A 25,855-nucleotide genomic window follows, 5' to 3' on the forward strand; every position below is an offset into this window, starting at 1 on the left:
TCACTTTTCTCCTCCTCCTCCTCCTCCTCCTTCTTCCTGTTCTTCCTGTTCTTCTTCTACCTTCTCACCCGAACTTTGACGATGATTTTGGCACAAGCTTTTGTTTCTGACAAATGCACGACCGTTGAACACTTCGTATCATTGTGCGTCCTTCAGCAGTACTCTTTGAAGCTGTGTAGGCCGAACTACTACCGTACAAGCAAAGTGTGATCAGTCCCTCTGCAGCCATTCTGACAGTGGCTACGCCACAAGACACTTCCCGGCAGCAGACAAAGGTCGCTGCCCCCTCCACCGAGACTCGGCTGCGGCTGTTGCGTAACGGCGGGCTATTTACTCTCCCATGAGGCTGACACACTGAGCGGCGCTGTCTGGGTAGCAGCAGCGGCGGCAGAGCGCAGTTCCCGACGCTCGGCTGTTCCTCCGCAGGCAGGATGCACGTGGAGCTGTCGACACGGCAGGGAGCGCTGCGCGGGAAGGTCGTGCTGTCCGTCAGGGGGCAGACCTACTTCAGCTTCCAGGGTATTCCCTACGCCAAGCCGCCACTCGGCGAGCTGAGGTTCAAGGTGAGAGACACTGCACAGTGGTTATCGCTCGCCGGCTTCTGTGGAGTATCGTACGACGCTATCACTATGTTCACGTGGTCTCCATAAACGGATTTCGTAATTTCGCTTCTGATTAGTAGTGCAAACACTCCAATACTTGATCGGGAAATGTGGGTGTGGCTGCTGGTTTTCCGCTTGTACAATCCTGCAATGCTTCCGTGTAAAGATTCTACCAGTTGTGACCGGTTGTTAAAAGCTGTTAAAATGTTGGTTAATGTGGCCAAAGTTATTTTCTGTGTATTACTGGATTTAGCAGTAAGTTGATCATTATCTTCGTTCAGCTGAAAACAACCGTTCCATTTTAATGATATAGAAAGGTGGTTCCATAGATTATGGAAATTGAATGTGAAGGAGGGAGAAAGGGAACTATTGATGTCAGCTGAATTTGGACTTTAAGCGGAATCAGTGGCGACGTGAGAAAATGTGTGATAGACGGGGATTCGTACTCAGTATCTCTTCCCTGCAAGGCAGTTTGCGTTAACCACTGCGCCATCCAAAGTGTTCAACGCAGTTGCGCAGACTATTTCGTCACTCCCCTCGGCCTACACACATTGGCAAATAGCGCCACCTATACGCAGTCTCAGTCCATGTCCTTCATGCTCGCTACTTTCAGATTCCCGCAGGAGGTCAAATGTAATTGTGCATCTGCACTTGAGGTGGTGGATTCTTTGCCCACTGCGGCATGTTTACCGACCTAGCAAATTCGAACTTCTTGGTGTGACTAGGGCCTCCCATCGGGGAGACCGTTCGCCGGGTGTAGGTCTTTCCATTTGACTCCACTTCGGCGACTTGCCCGTCGATGGGGATGGAATTATGATGATTAGGACAACACAACACCCAGTTCTTGACTGGACAAAATCTCTGACCCAGCCGCGCTTACCACTCAGCTACCGTGGGCGGACAAAAGCGTGGTAATAACGGTATACCCACCGTAGGTTTGTTCGTAAATTACTGTTGCTAATCTCGCATGTAGTGGAAGAGCATGTCATGTTTGTTGTTGCTGCACACTGAACAGTACTGAAGTGGTCTGGTTTCTTATTCATAAAACTTTCGTGTATATTTGCAACGAAGAGAACAATGCAAGCAGTATAGCTACCAAAACGTTATCTCATAAAATCAGTCGCCAAAAATATCTGAAACTGTATGATTGTGTTTTAATTAACCTTCACCAAAATAATCAGAAAACATAAAAGTGTATACTAAATTGTATTAGGCAGTGCAGTGAACAGTGTTTACAACGCGTGATGTCATAGTACGCGGCACACAGTTTCAACCCTCAAAGCTAACAACATAGAAAAATGGTTAAAATGGCTCTGAGCACTATGGGACTTAACATCTGAGGTCATCAGTCACCTAGAACTTAGAACTACTTAAATCTAACTAACCTAAGGACAGCACACACATCCAAGCCCGAGGCAGGAGTCGAACGTGCGACCGTAGCGTCGCGTGGTTCCAGACTGAAGCACCTAGAACCGCTCGGCCACAAAGGCAGGCAACTGTATAGAAAGTCTACAAATCGAACTTTGAAAGAATAAATAACCAAAATGTTCTTGTGAAAACCCCCTGCAAATTTACTTACGCTGACTGACTAAATACAGAAAATTCCAGACGTTAAAGGATGTACACGCAAATGTAACACTGCATTGGAAGAATAAGATTGTCTGCATAAGAAATGAAATCTGGACCGATCTTCACCTAAACTGAACTGGATATTAATTTTGAAATACAACGCCTACCTATGAATAATCCGATTATCTTGACTGTAATGTTGAACTGGCCCTAACAAATTTCATGGCTTACCTGCGGCGACGGAAACGCGGTATTGCTCGAAAGTGATGAACATTAAAATACAGCGCAGCAGCAGACCAGCTAAAAGAAAGAAAAAGAAAGCCTTGACCCGTGCAATGAAAAAACGTGCAACTACTGAAGCAGATCATGCTTCAGTTTTAATCACCGTATTCCACGCAGTGCAATGCTGCCACGCACTATTAGAAAATCAAATTTTCGTGAGGAGACAATAGAAAGTATTGCACTTATTAAACGATTCAAATGAGACTAGTATTTGAAACTTAAACTCTGATTCTTTACTTAACGATTTCAACCATCTTCACAAAAATTACTTCTTTACAAAAACGTGGCTGTGCCAAGAAGTTAATTACCGAAATGCTAAAGGAATGGTAAATCTGTAACTTCCGAGTGCAAGCCATGTTAGCGTGATCTCGTTTCGACAGTCACACTGACTACCCCAAACCATTATTGAAAAATCACCGGAGTTTACATTTCACGGACTCATCACAAGAGCGAGGAAGCAATGGAGCGACAACATTACCTGATAATCTTCTCAAGTCAATCTTTACCATGTAACATTTACGAAATTCATCACCGTCTGCATGTTTACCTCTCTGCTGTTAGAAATTTTCAGAGCGCTTAGTGGCATGAACAACAACCTACTTACTTACTTCTCACAGGCTGGTACTGGCAACAACGAAGCTATTGAACACCGCAGAGAGGGAGTGAGGTGGCGCAGTGGTTAGCACACTGGACTCGTGTTCTGAAGGACGACGTTTCAAGCCCTTGTCCAGCCATCCAGTTTTAGGTTTTCCGTGGTTTCCCTAAATCACTTCACGTGGACGCCGTGATGGTTCCCGTGAAAGGGCACGGCTGGCTTCCTTCCCCATCCTTACCTAATATGATGGGACGGGTAACCTCACTGTTTGATCCCCTCCCCCGAATCAAACAACCACGGGAGAACTTCAAAACTTTCCTGTCCGCACGTCTCGTACAAATTTATTAGCTTGGCGACGGCAGCTTAGTTCGGATTACTTGGCTTGTCGCCGGCCGATTGTCACCTTTCCGTTGATGACAAGCTTCAAAGACATTGACTTTTGCGCGCTTTAATTTTCCGGAAATCCTCTGGTTCGCCGTATCGTTCCACAAACTCGAATTTCTTTTTCAAGTAACTTCTCTGCAAGTTCTACACTGTTATAATTATTATCCATGCAGAGGTGACGCCACTTTCGATCAGAAGGTGTAAATAGTTCCATCACTGTTTTGTCTAAAGGCTGTCCAGCGCCGGAATATATCTTGGATGAGTAAATGTATCCCGTACTCGAATCACTATGCCGTATTTCGCAATTTTCGATGGATTGTGAAGTTTAAAAATTAACCGTCCACGCCACAGTATCATTCCCTCATCAATAGAGATGTTTTGACTTAGGTTAAACGTTTCTTTAACCTTTTTGGAAAAATAATCAATTACGAATTCCACTTTGAGAAGCCGGTCGGCACAACCAGTTTTTGTTGCTGTCGGAAAAATGTAAAAATGATAATATTTGTCTGAATCGGTGGCGGGACATCGTTTTGCGAAATATCGGTGTGTTCATCAACGGATTCGTTGACCAGTTATCATTGATCCTTGCTTTCCTTACAGTTCCCATAAGGATAGTAAGCCCAAACCATTTTATAAGTTCGGGTCCCGTAACGTCGACTAATTTGGCATTTTTTAAATCCAGTTTCCTTCTATTGCAATTTTGACTGTAGTACTTTTTGGTTTCGTTGCTGATATATTCAGATAGATCGTTCCCAATCTATAATTGTACGATATCTCCGACGCTCTGTGTGTCTTTGGGAAATATTTTTGGACCCGGGAATTCTTCAAATTTATTAATGGTCCTCGGTAAATCGAAGTCTGGCCTCTGTGCACTGTCTTCTTCATCTGATTCAACCGATCAGTTGGCAATCGTAGCGTTCGCCGAATTCTTCTTGGACGCATTTCACTCTCTTCCTACGATTCTGCTTCACTTTCAAATTTTTGATATCCAATGTCTTCTTCCCAATCGGCCAAGTCGTCCGGAACGTCAGATTAGACGTCCGCGCATTCATCGTAAATAATCCTATTGTCTCTTTCGTCCGCCATGATGAAAGGACACAAGTACTTATAAAAACAAAACACCTGTTAACGTGTGTGTAACGTATTGTTACCTAAACAAAACGCCAACACAATGCAAAAGATACTACCGTGCTGTCGCCGGCCTCTGCGCGATACTATGCAGACGACACCACTGTGGTGTCGCCGGCCGTTGACCGCTATTTCGCGCACGAGACCACTGCGGTGCCGCCGGACGGCAATCTGTTCGGGTGAGATTTTCTTAATAACCGTTTTGGCGTGATCAGCACGTAAGTATAGAGAAGGTCTAAGGTAACTGACCTTGAGCCACCGCAATAACACACACATTAATGTGGCCGCGTTAGACCCTTATCTATATAGAAGCGTGACGTGGACTGCAAATAAATGCCTCATTTGTATCTCACGCTGGCATGCATAGCACTAAAACAGAACGTCATTTTCGATTCAGATATGCCGGTATTGTTGTTGCGATGGTGATGGAAGCCAGACACTGTTACCACCTGATATGCCACAAGACCATATGAGTAGATAGACGGGCGAAAGAGATTTAAGGTTTTTGGTGGCTTCTTTGTCACCCTGCCGCTTTTCTATTTTTTTGCCTCATTAGTTTTCGGTCTTTTGGCAGGTTTAATGCGGCCCGCCACGAACTTCTCTCTGGTGCCCACCTTTTCATGTCAGACTAGCATTTGCAACCTACGTCCTCAGTTATTTGCTGGATGTATCCCAATATCTGCGTTGGTCTACAGTTTTTAACCTTACAGCTCCCTCTACCGATGTTTTACATATATTCCTTTCCTCGTGCCTTATCTTATCAAATGGTTCAAATGGCTCTGAGCACTATGGAACTTAACATCTGTGGTCATCAGTCCCCTAGAACTTAGAACTACTTAAACCTAACTAACCTAAGGACATCACACAACACCTAGTCATCACTAGGCAGAGAAAATCCCTGACCCCGTCGGGAATCGAACCCGGAAACCCGGGCGCGGCAAGCGAGGACGCTACCGCACGACCACGAGCTGCGGACTTATCTTATCAGTCCACCTAATTTTCAACGCTCTTCTGTAGCAACTGACCTCAAATGCTTCTATTCTCTTCTTTTCCGGTTTTCACATAGACCACTTCTCACTGCTATACAGTGCTGTGCTCCAAATGTGTGAAGATATTCTCAGGCACCTCTTCCTCACAGTAAGATTTATGGCTAATAGAAGTAGACTTCTCTTGGCCATAAACGCATTGCTTTACCGTGCTAGTCTGCTTTCTATCTCCTTCTTCCTCTGACCGTCATGGATTATTTTGCTGCCTAGGTAACGGAATTCCTTAACATTGCAAGACTACACTGGGCTTGCGGTTTTATTTTCTCTTTTTTGGAAGGCGACAAGTGACTATGTGTTACCGCCCTGACAGCAATCACTTTAACTAGTAAACTTCCCACTTGATTAACTGCCCCATGTGTCTGCTAAATTGATTTTCCCCTTTAACTGTGTTTCTTGATGATAGCTTGCATTAGAGGTTATTCATTGGTTGGTTGGTTTTTTTGGGGGAAGAGACCAAACAGCGAGGTCATCGATCTCATCGGATTAGGGAAGGACAGGGAAGGAAGTCGGCCGTGCCCTTTCAGAGGAACCATCCCAGCATTTGCATGGAGCGATTTAGGGAAATCACGGAAAACCTAAATCAGGATGGCCGGACGCGGGATTGAACCGTCGTCCTCCCGAATGCGAGTCCAGTGTGCTAACCACTGCGCCACCTCGCTCGGTGGTTATTCATTTATCAGAAGCTAAAGTAACTTGAATGCTGAAATAACGTTAATGAAATTGCGGCCCTGTCGTTATTTTAGTCAATTTTGATGGGTAATTAATGTATCAACACAGCACTGACCTTTCATAACAATTATGACTAAAGTTCATTGTTTAAAATAGGATAAAAAATAGATATTAAGCGTGATGACAAAATATAAAACATGAACTGATGTCATCACAAATATGCAACAAACAGTTAACACTTCCATTTATGGCGGCTGGTTAGGAACGACTAAGGACTGTCAGATTGAATCATTTACTCTGGCTCAAAATGTGGATAACGCAAGCCGAAATTATCTAACGCTGAACAGACTTCGATGGATTTATTCTACACAGAAGTTACTCTACGTTGGTGCAGCTGACACAAGTGGCGGGATTGTAATCATATTTGCCATAACAAGCTGGAGCAGCAATGCAGTACCGCTTTTCTCGATGTGCAGCGCTGTTTCAAGTGACGGTCGTGGTTTAAGCATCTGCAGAGCAGCGATGTGTGTTTCCTGTAATTCGCTATCACGGGAAGAAATTAGCAAGGCCACAGCTGGTGATCGCAATTAATCTCTTATGGAGTCCATAAATCTCGGCAGATTCCAGCGTGTGACTCTCCGAATCTCTGGTTATACCATGGACCAATTTGACTCACTGATATGGAAGTGCACACAAGGAGATCAAATGCCTACGTGGCAGGCCTCTCACAAATTAGACTGGCCTCAGCACAGCTAGTTGTCCAAAATGACTCAGGTCTAAACGCTCAGGACATGTGTCCCAAGTGCAGCCCCTTCATAACAAAAGTCAAGACCTGAATTCTCTCCAGACCCGAGTCTGAATCAGAAGACCAAGTTCCTTTTCTTCTCCCTTTGCATCAAACCTCAGTAAACTCCACAAAAGCACTCCTGCAAACCTCCAGAAGGGTTTCATGCCAATCACAAGACTAGACAAGCTCCATATTTCCCCTCTAACTCCTCTTTTCTACCCACTGGCCAGTCTTAATCAAAGTTAACAATATTCTTCTTTTTTCAGGAGAAGCAGCCAATCCCTACTCGTAAATTCCTGTGCAGAGAGGAGGAGCTGTTGTGCTGCCACGGCCACTATAGGCAGCGTGTTTTTAGTTTCCTAAACAACACTTTTATCATGGAGATCATTATCTAGGCGGCTTGAACATTACCAAGGGTCACAGCTAAACTAAGAAAAGTGCTTTTGTGTCCCAACGTAGACCATTTCAGAATTGCAATAAATGTTACGTTTCTTCTAAAATTGTTTTGAAGGCCTTAGGCTTCCCACAAAACTCTGCAGGCAGAGGGAAGACATCACCTGGCGGCTCCTTCAATGATGTTCCGTCCACAGTGAACATGGGAACTCGTGAATCTCTTTTGACCACCGTCCCTGTTCACAAAGGGCATCTTCGGGACTGTTGTAACGCATTGGCCGGGCGGCCTAGATGTCTCATGTGCCCCAGTCCCTGCTGTGGCAAGAGGCGCCTAAGAGGTAGGTCCAGGTAGGCTGTTTTCTCACCTCTTCGACGAAATGCATTTCCTGGATACTGATGCGAGAAATTCTTGTGCCTAGCGCTCTGTCCCCGGGAAGGGCTTAGAGATGTTTTTTTCCCTAATGGATGCAAGTGGGTTTCAAGCCCCAAACGTCCTCTGCAAGAGTTACTTTTAAATGACTAAACTGCTTGCTTGTTCTCAACCCTGGAAAAATAACATTCGAAGGAGAGCCACCATAGAGATCCCACATTCATTAACAATGTATATGTTCCCAGCAATGCTTGCGCTCGCCGATACCTTCCTGTTGTCTCACAAAAACGATGTCTTGGTGTTAAACCAATGTTAAATGGCACCCTCAAACGTGGAGAATGGTGAGAAAGTGACGCGTCCTCTCTAAAATTCATCTACTTCGTGGTCAAGAATTATGATCTTAAAATCCGCGCTGTTCTCATTTAGGGTATATCCCATGATTTTCACCTTTCTCCAATTTATTTTCAATGCATATTCTTCACTCACTAGACCATTCCATTCAAGACATCTGTAATTCTTCTTCACTTTCACTAAGAGCAGCATGTCATCAGTGAATATTATCATTAATATCATTTGACCTTGAATATTAATCCCAGTCTCGAACTATTCTTTTATTTCCATCATTGTTTTTTTGGCATACAAATTAAACGTCAGGGGCGAAAGACTATATCCCTTTCTTACATCCTTTTTAATCCATACACTTCGTCCTTGGTCTTCCACTCTTATTTTTCCATCTTGGTTCTTCTTCGTACTTTATCTATCTCTTCATCTGCGGCTTGCGACATCGGCATGTATACATGAAACATCGTTCTCAGTGTTGGTTTGGTGCTCATTCTCCTATGACCAATTCTAGCACTGAATTCACTCTATGTCGTACCTTTCTGTTCATAGCGAATCATATTCCCGTTATATATTTTTCTGCTTTTGTTAATATTACATTATACTCGTCAGACCATTTCACTTGACTGACGCCCATTGCATGTCGATAAATCATTAGCATTTCCCTTTTTAGATTTTCTAGCTACTGTACCAGTTCAGACTTCTGAAATTCCACGCCCCGTCTCGTAGAACATGATTCTTTCGTTGTTTATTCGCTCTTATTCTCATGATCATCTCCCCTTTGTCAGTCCCCTCCCGGAGTTCCAGATGGGGGCCTAGCAAGGAATCTTTTTCCAGTGGAGAGACATGACACTTTAACGGTTACAAGAAGCACGGCTGTGAATATTATGTGTCTTTAATACGGTGGTTTCCATTTCCATCTCCATCCGTTGATCACTGCTGATTCTTCCGTGTCTTAGGGTCAGTTTCCCATTCCAAAAGCAAGATAGCGTCCTGAAACTCTGTTCACTCCTCCGTTTTCTTTGACAAAGCCGTTGGTAGAATGAAGGTAACTTGCCGCCGTTGCTGATTTTTATTCAAAACTTAAGGAATGACGGCGTTCGAACCGTGGACCGAGGACGTTTTGATTACGAATCAAAGACGCAACCAGCTTTTTAAAATTCTGTTATAATGGAACCTTCCTGGCACCCAAATGGAGGTGTGGAGGGCAAGTGGGCAGGGGTCGCAACCCGAGACCTGTCCACTATGTCCCATTTCCTCTCCAGGAAGCAAGGAAAGCGTATGGAACGTGGAATAGAGGTACAAAGTCGTTTCCCTATTTTTATATTCAAAACTTTTTATTTGTTTCATTTTATTTATTTTTATTTTAGTTTTTACTTTTTTACGAAATAACCAAGCTTAGCAAGACACCAACGTCGCGAGGAGGGAGCAGCAATTCGCCACGTATGGTGGGACTGTTGAACGGACAGTTTGTTGGGAAAGAGTATTCCAATGACCAGAGACCAGAGAAAAACCGGTAACCCCCCCCTCATCACCCAATTGCAGGAACACCCCAAGTCTAGGTGGGTTAAGAATGACACTACAAAGAAAATCAGAGAAAAATTGCCTCTGTTGGGAATTGCGGACAACTGCACAATGTCGTTCACTAAGTGCCAAAAATCAAGTAAATTTTTCTCGTCGTCCTCAGGCAAGTAGTGAACTACGTATGCAGAAATTCACTTCACGGGATCGTCTTCGTTTGAAGGAAGTACCCCGAGTACGGGTGAAGAAGCAGATGAGGTAATATCTGATGAGAAGTTGTACGTGTAATTAAGGCCAGCATCTGTCTCACCAAGAACAAGACACCTATCGCCGGTCCACATACCAGGCGATGCTCGTCTGTGTCCAGAACTTCACAAGCGACACACAGCGGTGTGTCTTCAAGGTGAATCCCGTGAATGCGTAACCGACATACTTGACTCCTATTGACCGTAAAGTACGATGCAGACAGGACGTCAGTGGTAAGCACACTGATTGCCAGACGACATTCCAATCGACGTGAGAATGCTACCCCTCATTAGGTGACCTGTTCTGGTGAAGAAAGAAATAGATCGCATTTGTCGACATTACGTGCGGCGGCAACATCGCAGTACAGACATAGCTTAGTTCGAAGAAAAAATGGCGAAAATAAAAGAAGGGAGGCTGGACGTCGAAAGTTGGACGGGGGCTGAGAGCGAGCGTGGCTCAAGGGCCTCAGCAACAGGCTGGTAAGGCACGTAGGACAACGCCGCCACAGCACCATTTTAGAGCTGACGAAAAGGGCTAACGCTCTGCCAGGGACATGATACAGGGCTGAACAGCCCCTGAACGGCGGAGAGGGTGAGGTCTTGTACGATGTTGAACGTGTGAACCCAATGCCGCAGCATGCTATGGTCCGTGGATGGCGGAATGAGGAGTATATGTGCCACGTGGGGGATACGTGACGTCAAATATACATTGACATACTGTGTCCATTGCAGGATATCGAGGGCTCGTAAAATTGATCTTGGAGCCCAGCTAGTAATTGGTATAGTAACTGTCAGCAGTTGAGGGCAATCGTGCACCACAGATACTTCGCGAAATCGAGTCCCAAGCATCAGTAGCCACACGCAGTGGAGCAGCGCTCGACTTGCGGACGTTAAGACAGCTACCAGGAGATTCCCACCCAATGACTCCCTGACCTCAGCACTGCTACGAAGAAAGAGGACGAGATCTTCCGTATAAGCGGTGCAATAAAATACGTAGCTACCGAGAACATCCCGGACAGGTGTTGACAGAGGCTTCAGAGCAACAGTTCCATGGCGAAAGCATACAAGAGTGCAGAGAGCAGACAGCTTTGACGCACCGAACGATGGGTCGAGATAGGAGGAGTGAGCACACGAAGGAGACGCCTTACGTCGTCGACGGTAGTAGCAGGGCATCTGATACTGCGGAGCACTCTTTCCAGATAGTTGCGATCGACCCGATCGAACGCCTTGCACCCGCAGACCATGGGAGATTCTGCCGCCGTTCACTCCGACATCCGGCACTAACAAGTTTACTAAACTGACGGCGGTACATAGGTCAATTCTCACGAGTGACTATGAAATATTCACAACAGATATATACTACTGGCAGAAGCATATAGGAAGAGAGTACAGTGGAATTGAGAGCACTTTATATCTGCTATTCGATAACGTTCTGCTTACGTCCTTAGAACTGAGCGTGATCAGAGTACTTCAGCTTTTGCTTGAAATCTCGTTTGAAGAACTGTCGTGATATAACTTTCATAAGCGCTCACATCGTAGCCGATTCCGTTGCTAATTAGGGACGATAGACTTTTACGTGAACATAAACATCAGTGCTACCCGCCAACCACACTTTTGCACTTAGAAAATAATCCAGTCCAATCCTAGCCAAAGTATAAGACCATATTTACTATCTGCATGTCCTCTTTCTTAACAACCGTCTGTACATAGTACATAATAAGTTGCGCCTGCGTTTTCACGGATGACGTAACTATACAGTATGTACTTGTCCCATTCATACTAAACTCTCTACATGACTCGTAGGTTGCAAGTGCTGCTAAGTATGAAATGTCTTCAATTTTATCCTGTGTACTAATTTTCACATATGTTTTCCAGAAAAAAAGAAAAATAACGGGTAGAAATAGGAGTACTGAGAGAGAAATATGAAAACGTATGTGAAATGTTACTAAACATAAATTTACAGGGATAAAAATCAAGAAAAAGGACAGTAGTCGAAGACTGCGCCATAGAGGTGTAAATTCATTTGTGAAATACCTCTAACAATGATTTCGTGGCCTCAATATATTATATTCGGAAAGGCGTATTTAACTACCACTTGGAAATGTATGTTTACAAAAGGACGAGGATTCTTGGGCCGCAAGATCAGGATTTGGCTACTGTAATTGATCTACCATGAAAATGTAAATGCAAGAAAAGCTTCGACGATGGTCGCAGTAGCTTAATCTCTGAGAAAGAGACTGTGACCTCAGGTTGACTAGAGGTCCTTTGGTTATGATGCGATACATTCAAATCCTACCTAGCCTGCTGCACACTGAGTGAGAACGACTACTGAAATCGTAGCTGTCGTGACAACTCTTACGTTCAGTTTCGTAATCAGCTGTTGAGCTCCGTCGACAGATGACTGCTGAAACTACATCGTGGTTCTTTCTTGCTGAATCTTATCGATAGTTCCTCCAAGAGCCTGCCTGCAAATCAGCACTCTGTCAGTGATCTCAAATGAGAGAAAAAAAAAGTCTGCTGTATTCTGCGAGTGGTTGCCTTCGAAGTCTATGAATCACACTACTGATGCTGTTGGGTCCTTTCTCAGGAACAGTTTCTTTGGTCAACTTCAGCTGCCTAGCTGGATGTGTCTGCTTATAATGATGGTATTGAAACATTACAGAGTGGCTGTCAGTGGTTGTAATTTGGTAGTTGTACCGCTATGATCATGGGAACTCCTGATTTAATAGCCAGGTGAAGTAGGGCAATATCAGTTTAGGTATTTAATGACTGTTGCAGAGGTCAATTGTAAATTGCCTACAAGTCTTTGAAATACTCAGGCATTGTTGTGTATTGCTTTTTAGAGCCACTTTCAAGGTACGTGAGATAACGGAAATTTACCAGGTTGGCAGTATTGCGATTTGAATCCAGCATTTTACAGTGGCTGGCCCATTGTGTCAACAACTGCGCTTGCTGATTTTTGAGAGTCTTGAGGCTGAAAGTGCTGTCTTTAAGATATACTCTGCTTTTTGTGCACTGTCTGAACACAGGAACACAGCAACATGGTAACACAATAACGCGGAAACACAGCAACATGGCGACACAGCAACACTGAAACAAAGAAACACAGCAACTTGAGAACATGGGAACAGAGAAGCACAGAAACATAGCAACACAGCAGCAAGGCACGAGGGCAGCATGGGACTACGGAAATATGGAAACGTGAGATCATAGAAACACACACACAGAACCACTAACAGAAGCTCGCACGTTATACTGACACATTTGTGTATATGTATATTTTATAAACAGGGTGTTCCACCTATCTCTGACACCTTAAAAATTTTTCGACACGAAAGAAAAAAAAAATGGTTCAAATGGCTCTGAGCACTATGGGACTTCACTGCCGTGGTCATCAGTCCCCTAGGACTTAGAACTACTTAAATCTAACTAACCTAAGGACATCACACACATCCATGCCCGAGGCAGGATTTGAACCTGTGACCGTAGCGGTAGCGCGGTTCCAGACTGTAGCGCGTAGAACCGCTCAGCCACTTCGGCCGGCCACGAAAGAAAATGTCAGGGGCTCACAGTTAAATGAAAACTAGAGCTGCAGTTAGTGATAGTAGACTTTTTTCCATTGTTCTGATCCTCACACCCTCTGAAATACCTAGACTTTGAAGGATGTCAACGGCGCCATAGTTCCCTCCGTAATGCTCAGAGCAAGAGTTGTCTAAGCCGGCTGTATGACACTGCAGGAAGCCAACATTAAGGCATTACAGCACTGGGGCAGAAACTGTGGCACCGTTTCCATTACTTAAATTGTAAGTATTCCAGAAAGTATACGGTCTACAGCAGTGAAACGACGTTTGCGTTCACTAACTGTACCTGTAGTTTTCATTTCAGTAAAAACAAAAAAAAAAAAAAAAATAAAATAAAATGACAGGAACATTGATTAGAAACAAAACATGTGTAACAAACATTGGCTCTAAAATTCCTACCTTAAGAGATTTGAGCACCTGCTCATCTTCGCTATTGTGAAAGCAAAAATATCTAGTAAACATGGCCTCTAAAATCCGTACTTTAAGGGCAATGAGCACACGCTCACCTTCGCTACTGTGACACACATTTTATGTACTGAAAGAGTTCTCATATATCTTAAGGTACCAATATTAGAGCTCATTTTTACTACACATTCTTTTCTTGTTTTGGCCAAAGTGTGGAAGGTAGAAAGCTTGCAGTAGAAGAGGTTTATTCCACAGTATCGAAGATGTAATGCTTGTAGCTCTTAAGGTATGCATTTCTTAACTCATGTTCATTACACGTTTTTGCCTTGAATGCTCGTTCCTCTCATATCCCTGAATACTGATCATGCCTCCAGGGAAATGGTATCCCAGGAGAAATGGTCAATATTTCAGGGATAAGACAGGAAAAGGAACGGCAAAAACGTGAAAACCCTACTAAATGCCAAGAATTGTAAATATAATTTCATGTCTCTATGGACATTTATTCCTCTGTTTATTTCCATGGAATAATCACATGAGCCGTATTTGTGTTTCCATAGCTAGAAATTCCGGACTCTGACCTTCAGTTTGAAAAGAATAAAAAATAAATTCGGCTTGGGCCCCACTTGTTAACTACAAAATAAAAATTTTTACCAGTTTCACGCATGCGCTACTATCTGGCAACTCCAAAACTACTTCCATTTCCGCAGTGATCGAAATACCCTGTATCGAAGTGAAAATAATCGTCTGTTACACTTTCATTACATTATCGATACAGGAAGTTGCAGTTTGCGTACGAGAAGCAGCAGCTTTATCTCTTATATATTTGTTTGATTCGTCACAACTCTGAAAAATCGAGGCCCTTGTCTGTCGTTACTAGAAATGGAATAGTACACGGAATGAATGACGATGGTTCGTGACTTCAAACGGCTAGTTTTCATTTACGTTCTGGAGATGTGTCGGCTCCTTCGTGCTGCTTTTTTATCGTTGTGATGACTGCATTTTATCATCGTGTGCCAAATGGCACTTCGATTGTTTGGCTACCTTGTTCCACCTACTCTGTCATTCACGCTCATGCTACTGCGGATCGACGTTCTACCTTAAGTTTTACTTACATGAAACGTTAAAAAACAGGAAGTTTTAGTAATGGCTCTGAGCACTATGGGACTCAACTGCTGAGGTCATTAGTCCCCTAGAACTTAGAACTAGTTAAACCTAACTAACCTAAGGACATCACAAACATCCATGCCCGAGGCAGGATTCGAACCTGCGACCGTAGCGGTCTTGCGGTTCCAGACTGCAGCGCCTTTAACCGCAAGGCCACTTCGGCCGGCGAAGTTTTAGTACATGAGTATATTATTATAAAAACAGTTATTACTGAGCAGAAAAATAAGAAATATATTCGCATTTCGGTACACATTATGATTATGTAACTTGATGTGTCGGTGCGAAGCTGGTTGAAGTGGCGGTCACACAATGGAACGTCAGACACTCTATAGCGAGGCCTACGAGAAAGACAGGCCGCGGCGCCTACGTCACGAAGGTAGTCCTGCGCTCGCTCGCTCGCTCAAATCAGCAGACAGACTACGTTTCTACACTTGTTACCTCGTAACTAGGCGTGTCCGTACAAACGAAAGCTGAATCATGTACAGGAATCAGCTATTATGGAATCTTACTGTTATTAGTTCTATAATGATGGGAAGTAAATGGGCCTATTCATAATTTGTTACGGCATACAATAAAATAAAATCATGCTAAAATTATTATCAGTTGCATAAGGCACCACTTCCACCATGTAATGGGTACTGTTAAGCAGAAGAGACTAAATGCTATAAACAAGCCGTTATACTATTTATATCGAGAATTGATCTTAAATTTTGCTGTAGTACTGTTAATCAGAAGACTTCATAATAGCAGATTCCAGTGAAGGTGCAAGTCTCGTTAGTACTTACACGCCCAGCTGCGAGTTAAAAGGTTTAGAAACGCATTTTGTCTGCTGAGCTGAGGGAGTGAGCGAGTTCAAGACTACCTTCGTGACGCACGCGCCGCGGCCTGTCTTTCTCGTGGGCCTCGTTCTATAGTTAACGAAGGCTCTGAAGCATGTGACGTCCCTTGATGTGTTCAGAACGATTGATATTCGACTTCTTTAGCTTGGACGTATATGTATATTTTTACGTATTATGCGCAAGGGGCTGTTTGTGAACACAGTGCTTGTGTGAAAGGCACCAGTGTTAAAGAAATACAATTGTCACTAACTACATTTCTTATTGTCTCGATCTCCAGTAGCATTCAGGCAATAACAATCTTCATTGTGAGCTACAAGCTCCGCTGAGACACGAATGACTGTGTGTGGCACTATTCAAAATATCTTTACGCTTATTTGTTTATTTATTGCTGCATCTGGTGGCGTCTGTCATGTAGTCCTCAGTCTAGTTGAAAGGTTCAAAGCGTTCAAATGTGTCGTCGGAGTGATGCAAAGTTTCCGTGTTCCGCAACTCAACACTGTTCAGTCAGCCATACTTATTGGACATGTATAAAAGAAAACAGGTTACCCGCAGTTAAGTCGTACACAAGAAAAATTAGACAAAGAAGAGGTGGAGGTGATGGGAACCTTCGGTTCTGATACAGCACCGGAGAGGTGCAACTACGACAATGGATGCAGATGTAAAGACAGATGAATGTGATCCTTTTATTAATATATTCGATATTTTAATTATCTGAGGGCAATGTACTTCATCGAATTCTTTTACCGTCGACGTAAAAAAAATATCGAGATGGAACCGTAAATAGAGGTTTCACTGTAACATAACTCTTCAGTACAAAAATGCTGCAACTCGGGGATTAAAACGGTCCTAATACTATCTTCAGCTGCAGAACTGGACTAGCTCGATTGCTTCACAAATTTCAATTGTGTTTGAAAAATAGATGGGTCTTCAACGCACTGTCACACTTGGTGCATCAGCGCGCTACTTTGTCGCAACTAAAACCATCCTGACCAAAATTATTTCAAAGTATTGTGGCCTGTTTGACAGATTCAAGTTCAACACACAATACTATGTACGGTTTGTTTCGAAACAATACTGACAGACTTCTAGTGGATACAGAGTGTGTCGTGAGTAGGAAACTGAGGATAGGAAACCGTGTCTGAAAACCTCACCCAACGACGCTACAGAGCATCGAAACTGGAGGCAATGGTGCCCACCGCTAGACCATACCTTCGGCAGCATACGTGACTTTGTACGCTGACGGACCTTAGGGGGAACGTCGCACTTTGTTTTTCGTAGTTCAGTTCAGTGACGCTAAAATGGAAATGCCGTGTGGCTAGGGCCTCCCGCCGGATAGACCATTCAAATGGCTCTAAGCACTATGGGACTTAACATCTGACGTCATCAGTCCCCTGACTTAAAACTACTTAAACCTAACTAACCTAAGGACATCACACACATCCATGCCCGAGGTAGGATTCGAACCTGCGACCATAGCAGCAGCGTGGTTCCGGACTGAAACGCGTAGAACGGCTCGGCCACAGCGGCCAGCTGGTAACCCGTTCACCTGGTGCAAGTCTTTCGAGTTGACGCCACTTCAGCGACTTGCTTGTCGATGGGGATGAAATGATGATGATGATAAGGACAACACCCAGTCCCTGAGCGAAGAAAATCTCCGACCCAGCCGGAAATTGAATCCGGGGCATCAGTATGACATTCCTTCGCGTTGACCACTCGGCTATCAGGGGCGGACTCAGTGACGGTGACTGGTTGCCAAGATCGCTAGTGGAGAAGATGGAGCTATCTTCTGCGTAGACAGGTGTTGTCTCCTATGGATACAATCCTCTTTTGCCTTGGTGGATGATTGTTTCAGGTACGAATTTACATCTGCAGTTTATTTTTCTCCTGTATACCATGAGGCTCTGGTGCCTTTAGAAAGTTGCAGTTAAACAACAAAGTGGGGATCGAAGCACGTGTCGAACAGTGTCATCCACCGAAGCAATAGAGCATCGTATTTACAGCAGACACGGCCTGCAGCAGCAGCTAGCTCCATCCTCTCCCGTGGTGATTATGGCAATCAGTCGCGATCACTGAGTAAGGAACAGCGTTGTGAGTCGTTCAACCAAAGGTCTGTCAGAGTACTAAGTCTTGTTTGCTGCCGAAGGGGAGTCTGTGACACTTCTGTAGAAGTACTCGAAGTTTTTTACTGTTGCAGCCGCACTTTAGATTTCTGTCACGAGAGCGGAGCAGTGAGCATTTAGGCATAACGGCGACAGGCGCCGAGAAAGCGAATGTTGTGCTTGAAAAACATTCACATCAGTGTGCCGTAGCGGTGCAAAGACGCGGCTGATTAGCGCATGAGAATAATGTGTTAATGTTGTTTCATTTCCTTAAAATTGTTCAGTTTCGTTTGACTTAACGTTATAGACAGAAGCGCCCTCACTGTGCTTAGTCTTCGTAAGCTTTTAGGCACACTGGCGCCCGTTGCTTCTTATACAAGTGTAATCTTTTATAGTCAGTCTGTTGACGCTAATCGTCATGGTTTTGTAATATCTTACTTTTGATGCGATGTTTTTATGGTCACCATATCTTAGCATTTTTTACGTTACTTTTTAACTGCTTCTCAGTCCTACCTAGAAGTTTAAGGACGTACGTTTTATAATCTGTTTATTACTGTACACTTATTGTCGTTAATTTACTGTTAACGGTGGTTCAATCCTGGAAATCACTAAATTCTTACTCTGCACCCATTGTTTGTAGGAATTTATTTTCCGGAGTAATTTCGTCGATTGCTCTCCTAAGTAAGCTTAATTGCATTACCTTCTGAGGATGGAACATAAATTTGACGACGCTAGTCAGGAAATTAATTTAATTAAATCTTTCTACAACTGACGCCTGATTATTTCTGATCTTAAAACGTACTACACAGCTGATGATAGTGGTGAACAAAATTTTAGCACTTTTAGTTTTGACCAAAAGGATGTCGTCTGCTCCCACACTGCTCAAGAATATTTGAGTATTTAGTGCCAGTTTGTAAGTTGTTTCATTAACAAAAATTCACTGAAGTGCTTCTCTAATTTATATATGATGTCGACTAGTTGTGTTCACGTACTAAGTTCCAGCAGATGGCAATTTGTTTCGTTGTCACCATCAGCTTTAACTTGTGTAAGTGAACACTATGTTTTGCGTCACGTGTAAATAAATCAAGGACTTCAGCGTATTTTTATTAATGAAACAACTTACAAAGTGGCACTCAATACTCAAATATTCTTTTGCAGTGTGGGAGCAGATGATATGCTGTTGGTCAAAACATCTGTCTAATTAAAAGTATTAGCCAGCCCGAAACAGCTAATGGCACTAAAATAAAGCATTTAAAAAGTATTTGTGGCAAGTTAAGTCATTCACCAACTAACGGCCGCAAGGTTCACAAGATTCAACATGGATAAAATACCTCATAAGAAAAGTTATGGAATTTTCGTTCATAAAACTAAATCTTCAAAACGTTCCAGTAGAGGCATGTGGGGTCACTCTGCGAACGAGAGGTGCCCATGTGAATCACTTAACGATTTATTAGGGCTTCTAACAAGCACATAAACAGGGAACATACAAGAAAAATATGAATACTGTCGACCATCTAAGGGTAATAGTAGGGGACAAGAACACCCACTGTCTCATTTGGGACTTAGATGGTGAAGACAGAGTGGGAAGGGAAATTCCAGAAGAGGTACTCACCGACGGGACATCGACGAGAATCAACTGACTTAATCGACAAAAGATTGTTGTAGACATCAGTTCCGCATCGGCTAATTTTGCGCTAAAGTCAGTTGGGACGTATTACAAGAACCACTCGGATCTGACCACCTACCGATACTGATGTAATGTGAGAATAACCTCAGTACAGGAATAAAGATCTTTCCGCAGTATAAGTGGCGTACAAGAAGAGCAAATCGGACAGAATATGGAGAAGTGCTGATGAAAAAGCTGAACGACTTCAAAGAAAGTGGGGATGTGAGAGTGGGCTATGCAGACCAAGTACATCTTACTGGAAGGGAAGCTAAGGCCTCAGTCCCACGAAACACGCCTTCTATGTTGCTGCTAGTTCTGATGGGACAAAGAATGTGAGAGGGCAGCTAAGAAGAGGAGAGAAGCACTCAAAACATTCAAGCGACAAGCGTCACGGAAGAAAATTTTCGTGATTTTAATCGGATCCGGGCAAGGTCAAAGTGACTATACAAAAACAAAGAGGGAAAGCGGGCGGAATTTATGCACTACCCTATGTACTTGATGCTCCGTGGCTATTGTTTGGAATAAGATTAAGAAGATAAGACGAATTAATACAGCAAAAATCTTTTAGAAAACAATTAATGGATCTAGACCCCACACGCTGCTGAGCAGGAAAACAACGATCTAATGGCAGACAATCAGATGAAATTTCCCTTAAAAGGAAATTTCTGCCTGTCGGACTTCACTGGAGCACCAGCAAGGATACGGCCCCTGGACCGGATAACTTTCATTATTTTACGATTCAACACATTCCGGAAAAGACATCAATTCATCTGTTGAACATCTTAAACAGAATATGGACCAACCTGATCTATATCCCAGAAACATGTTGAATGAGGAAGGCGCATGAACGCTCTTCGTCATACAGGCCCAACACTTCTCTATCGTATCTGTGTACGGCTTTGGAACGGATGAGTAAAAACAAATTACACAGCTAGTTCCAAACAAAATAACGGGGCAGGAAGTGCATTCATAGACGGCAGGACTAATCGAAGAGGCAAATTCAAGCTCACGGTAGTTGAAGTCTGTAATCACTTGCGAAAGTCATAGCGATTTTATAGGGATTTAAATACGCAAGAGAAATGCAAGAAGAAACAGTACACTTAATCAGACTCGCGCTCGTCACTGACGCTGCTGAAATGCTAAGACGTCAACAACACCAAAAATTATCTAGTACGCGTGTGTCAGCTTATAGAAGCAGTGCTGGAGCTTTCTCGCTTAAATTACACGTGCGGCATGTTATGGGTGAAACAAAACAGCGAAGTAGAGTGAAATGGAAAAGAAGATTCTTTGGCCATGGAAGCTGTATGCACTGCTTCAATGAGATGTGCTAAAGTGCCACCCGACGATATTCTTGATAAAACAAGCGCTGTAATCAGGTCCCGGTGGTATGAAATCCTCCAACGGTCATAAGAAATTAAAGAGCGACACTATGCCGCAGTGGTACCTAATCTTCCATCACACACTTGTTACCACAACTGCAGATACAACAGAAACTTTATATAAAAATGGCACGGGAGATTCTCGCAATATCTCTACCGCCTCAACGTGGTCACATCTTCTTATTGTGAATGCTGCAGTGAGAAAGTTGCTAACCACATTTTCTTCGGCTGCCACACAAGGTTTCAAGAAACTATGAAACTATTACAGCCTCCGGTGACTTCCGTAAATGCCTTGTCTACAAACATTAAATTCAGTTTAGCCACAGAAGACATAGGGTATAAGCTTCTATACGATTTTATTTCACACGATAAAGTAAGAATATACACTCCTGGAAATTGAAATAAGAACACCGTGCATTCATTGTCCCAGGAAGGGGAAACTTTATTGACACATTCTTGGGGTCAGATACATCACACGATCACACTGACAGAACCACAGGCACATAGACACAGGCAACAGAGCATGCACAATGTCGGCACTAGTACAGTGTATATCCACCTTTCGCAGCAATGCAGGCTGCTATTCTCCCATGGAGACGATCGTAGAGATGCTGGATGTAGTCCTGTGGAACGGCTTGCCATGCCATTTCCACCTGGCGCCTCAGTTGGACCAGCGTTCGTGCTGGACGTGCAGACCGCGTGAGACGACGCTTCATCCAGTCCCAAACATGCTCAATGGGGGACAGATCCGGAGATCTTGCTGGCCAGGGTAGTTGACTTACACCTTCTAGAGCACGTTGGGTGGCACGGGTTACGTGCGGACGTGCATTGTCCTGTTGGAACCGCAAGTTTTCTTGCCGGTCTAGGAATGGTAGAACGATGGGTTCGATGACGGTTTGGATGTACCGTGCACTATTCAGTGTCCCCTCGACGATCACCAGTGGTGTACGGCCAGTGTAGGAGATCGCTCCCCACACCATGATGCCGGGTGTTGGCCCTGTGTGCCTCGGTCGTATGTAGTCCTGATTGTGGCGCTCACCTGCACGGCGCCAAACACGCATACGACCATCATTGGCACCAAGGCAGAAGCGACTCTCATCGCTGAAGACGACACGTCTCCATTCGTCCCTCCATTCACGCCTGTCGCGACACCACTGGAGGCGGGCTGCACGATGTTGGGGCGTGAGCGGAAGACGGCCTAGCTGTGTGCGGGACCGTAGCCCAGCTTCATGGAGACGGTTGCGAATGGTCCTCGCCGATACCCCAGGAGCAACAGTGTCCCTAATTTGCTGGGAAGTGGCGGTGCGGTCCCCTACGGCACTGCGTAGGATCCTACGGTCTTGGCGTGCATCCGTGCGTCGCTGCGGTCCGGTCCCAGGTCGACGGGCACGTGCACCTTCCGCCGACCACTGGCGACAACATCGATGTACTGTGGAGACCCCACGTGTTGAGCAATTCGGCGGTACGTCCACCCGGCCTCCCGCATGCCCACTATACGCCCTCGCTCAAAGTCCGTCAACTGCACATACGGTTTACGTCCACGCTGTCGCGGCATGCTACCAGTGTTAAAGACTGCGATGGAGCTCCGTATGCCACGGCAAACTGGCTGACACTGACGGCGGCGGTGCACAAATCCTGCACAGCTAGCGCCATTCGACGGCCAACACCGCGGTTCCTGGTGTGTCCGCTGTGCCGTGCGTGTGATCATTGCTTGTACAGCCCTCTCGCAGTGTCCGGAGCAAGTATGGTGGGTCTGACACACCAGTGTCAATGTGTTCTTTTTTCCATTTCCAGGAGTGTAGAAATACAGAACGTTTATTACTTTATAATATATTAAATATGTTAATTTATTTAGATCACTTACTTATGTTCAGTTTATATGGCTGTTGTTTTTTATGGTCCGAGGCTGGCTGTGTGGGTGATGCCAAAAACGTATTAATAAATTAAAAAAAGAATTTTAAGATAATATATAATAACAAGATTCAGTAGATTACTATTTGTTGCGCGAATCGTTTACTGTTCATGCAGTACACGATTCTTTACACAGCAAGCTTCTTTCTTCATTTGGGTCAGTACAACATTTCATTTACAAGATCATTCGAGAAATTTTCGAATATTTTGAAACGCTATGTTCGCTGAGCTGATAGGTAAGTGAGATTTACCCACAGATCCGTAGGGCTCCAATAAGTTGGGAATATTTTGGTCCAGCAGTTAATTAGTCAACGGGTTAAATCCTCAACTAATTAAATGCTGAAGTGGATTGTCAATTAGTCAAGTTATTCAACTATCAGTTGGTTCTTCTTTGTGTCTTAGGATGCTTCTTCCTGCTGGTCGCCAAATAATTGGATGTCGAAGAGCCGGCGTACCCCGGCGCATTGTTGCCCGCAGTTCAGGATGCATTCTATAGATACTTTCACATTTTATAATGGCCGATTGTATCTTCGTCCGTGTATTATTTCGCACTATTTCATCGTGTGGTTCGGCACATGGGTTACTCGGCTACAACTTTTAAGAAGCACAATAATCCACAATCTAGTGCTGCTGTTAAATCAGGCGAAAGCCTTTTGCCCTCGAGACACCATTTGAAAAGTAAACTTTTTTAACAACAGTATGTGGGCACAGAGAGATTCGCGCAGTTTCTTAAGTTTCAGAGCTACTAATTCACATGAATCTTGTGACCTCGTTTTTATATGTGCAACCATTCTACATTCTTGTTCGCATCCTAAGTTTATGAGTGTAATATGGTCGTATCTTATGTAATATGAACTACTTACATACATTATTAACACAAACTTCACACTGTATTTAATATTTCGTTCGGTATCATATTTATCTTTGCTGTTGTTTTGTGCACTGTATTAAATGGTTGTAATTATTTCTCACAGTACTTACGTATACAGTCTCATGCATATATGAATAAAATGTCTGTAACAATAAAATAAAAAATAAAAAAACAAAATTAAAAAACAAAACAAAATAAAATAAAAAGTATAGAAAATATGAGAAAATTTAAGAAATCCAAGATAAAACAAAAAACTTCCCACAGGCGACCTAGACATGGTGCGGAGGCTTGTGTGCCATGAGAAGACAGGTTCAACCATACCAGCCACGTATCCGTAAAGGTTCAAATGGCTCTGAGCACTATGGGACTCAACTGCTGTGGTCATAAGTCCCCTAGAACTTAGAACTACTTAAACCTAACTAACCTAAGGACATCACACACATCCATGCTCGAGGCAGGATTCGAACCTGCGATCGTAGCGGTCGTACGGTTCCAGACTGTAGCGCCTTTAACCGCTCGGCCACTCCGGCCGGCTATCCGTAAAGGAACCAGAATAACCATGTCCATCGAAAGGCAGCATGGCTCGAAAGACAAAAAAAGAACCTATATCAGATAAATAGTCATCCGCGTCAACAAAAATTTACATCGGTTGAGAAGCTGTGACGGTGTAGTGTCAGCATCATGGTAGAGTTACATTTGGGAACCAGAATGAAAATGCTCCTGTCATAGTAGAAAAGGCAAATTTGCCCTGGCCAGAGAGAACTAGCTTTTCGACTTATCTGGAAGCTTCGTAGATATTTAAATCAAAACATCTTGACACCTACGTCAGTTTTTGCGAGTTAACCCTATTTACCCAACGCAGTGAGCTTTATTAGCTGCAGAGTGTTCGCATACCTGCATGTTGTTTGTAGGATAAATGCTCCTGTGTCTAAAATCCGGAAGCTTCTTCAACTATAGCAAACAATATACGAGTATAATATCATTGTGCCGAAGATCTTACATGTAGTTGCTAAAAAAGCTTTTCTGGGGGGATAAAATTTCTGGGGATTGATTTGTTCCCGGAGAGACGCTAAAATAATTTTTCCATATCTGTGTGGGGGGGGGGGGGGTTGACTTTTTCCCCCAAGGAACTATTACTTCCCCAAACGCACCCACTGTCTGTGTACCATTGTCTATGTATGGTGGGTAGTATAAGAACAAGTAGACACAAATTTAGGTGTTTCTAGAGGGGGATGCATCTACAGTAGCAAGTATCCGAGAGTGGAGCTGTATTTATCTAAGAAAGTATCTCAGAGTGGAGATGCATGCTTCCTAAACTTTAATGACACGTTGCATCTTACTGTACATGACATATGCTATGTTGTTTGACATGTTAGACAACAGGACATCATCTATGGTGTTACTGTATTTGACACAATGCATTATATTACATGACATGAGGTCTGATATTAGCACGTAAAAAGCCGCGATTGTGACAAGATGTTTTGAGGTAAATGTCTTTGAAGCTGCCCTATTAATTGAAAATCTAGTTACATTCTTTTGCATCCATTACTCTGCACTGGACATGTTCGCCCTTGCCAATGGAAACGACTGCGATGCCAGGTTTATGATCAGCCAGAACATTATGTTCAACTACCTAACAGCCGTTATAGCCACCTTTTACACGGATAACAGCGGCGACGTGTCGTGGCATGGAAGAAATGAAGCCTTGGTAGGTCGCTGGAGGGAGTTGGCACCACATCTCCACACAAAAATCACCTAATTCCCATAAATTTCTAGGACGGGTGCGATGAGCTCTGGCGCAACGTTCAATCATGTACCATATTTGTTAGATCGGATTCAGATCTGGTGACTTGGGGGCCAACACATCGATTGAAACTCGCCACTATCTTCTTCGAACCACTCCATCACACTTCTGGACGTGTGAAATGGCGCATTTTCTTGTTAAGGGAATGCCATTGCTGTCGGGAAACGTGATCGTCATGAAGGGGTGTACTTGGTCTGCAACGA

The 25,855-nt window shown here is 43.8% G+C and overlaps 1 protein-coding gene across 1 annotated transcript in view; it reads left to right on the forward strand.

Moving 5' to 3' along the window:
• Positions 1-354: 354 nt before the first annotated feature.
• Positions 355-25,855, forward strand: part of LOC124595313 (juvenile hormone esterase-like) — a 72,351-nt gene continuing 46,850 nt past the window's right edge. The window contains exon 1 of the mRNA XM_047134012.1: positions 355-563. Within this exon, the coding sequence (XP_046989968.1) occupies positions 432-563 (132 nt within the window). The 5' untranslated portion in view covers positions 355-431. The remainder of the gene's footprint in view (positions 564-25,855) is intronic.

The sequence above is a fragment of the Schistocerca americana genome, chromosome 2 (assembly GCF_021461395.2).
Source record: "Schistocerca americana isolate TAMUIC-IGC-003095 chromosome 2, iqSchAmer2.1, whole genome shotgun sequence".
In the NCBI taxonomy this organism is placed as follows: Eukaryota; Metazoa; Arthropoda; class Insecta; order Orthoptera; family Acrididae; genus Schistocerca; species Schistocerca americana.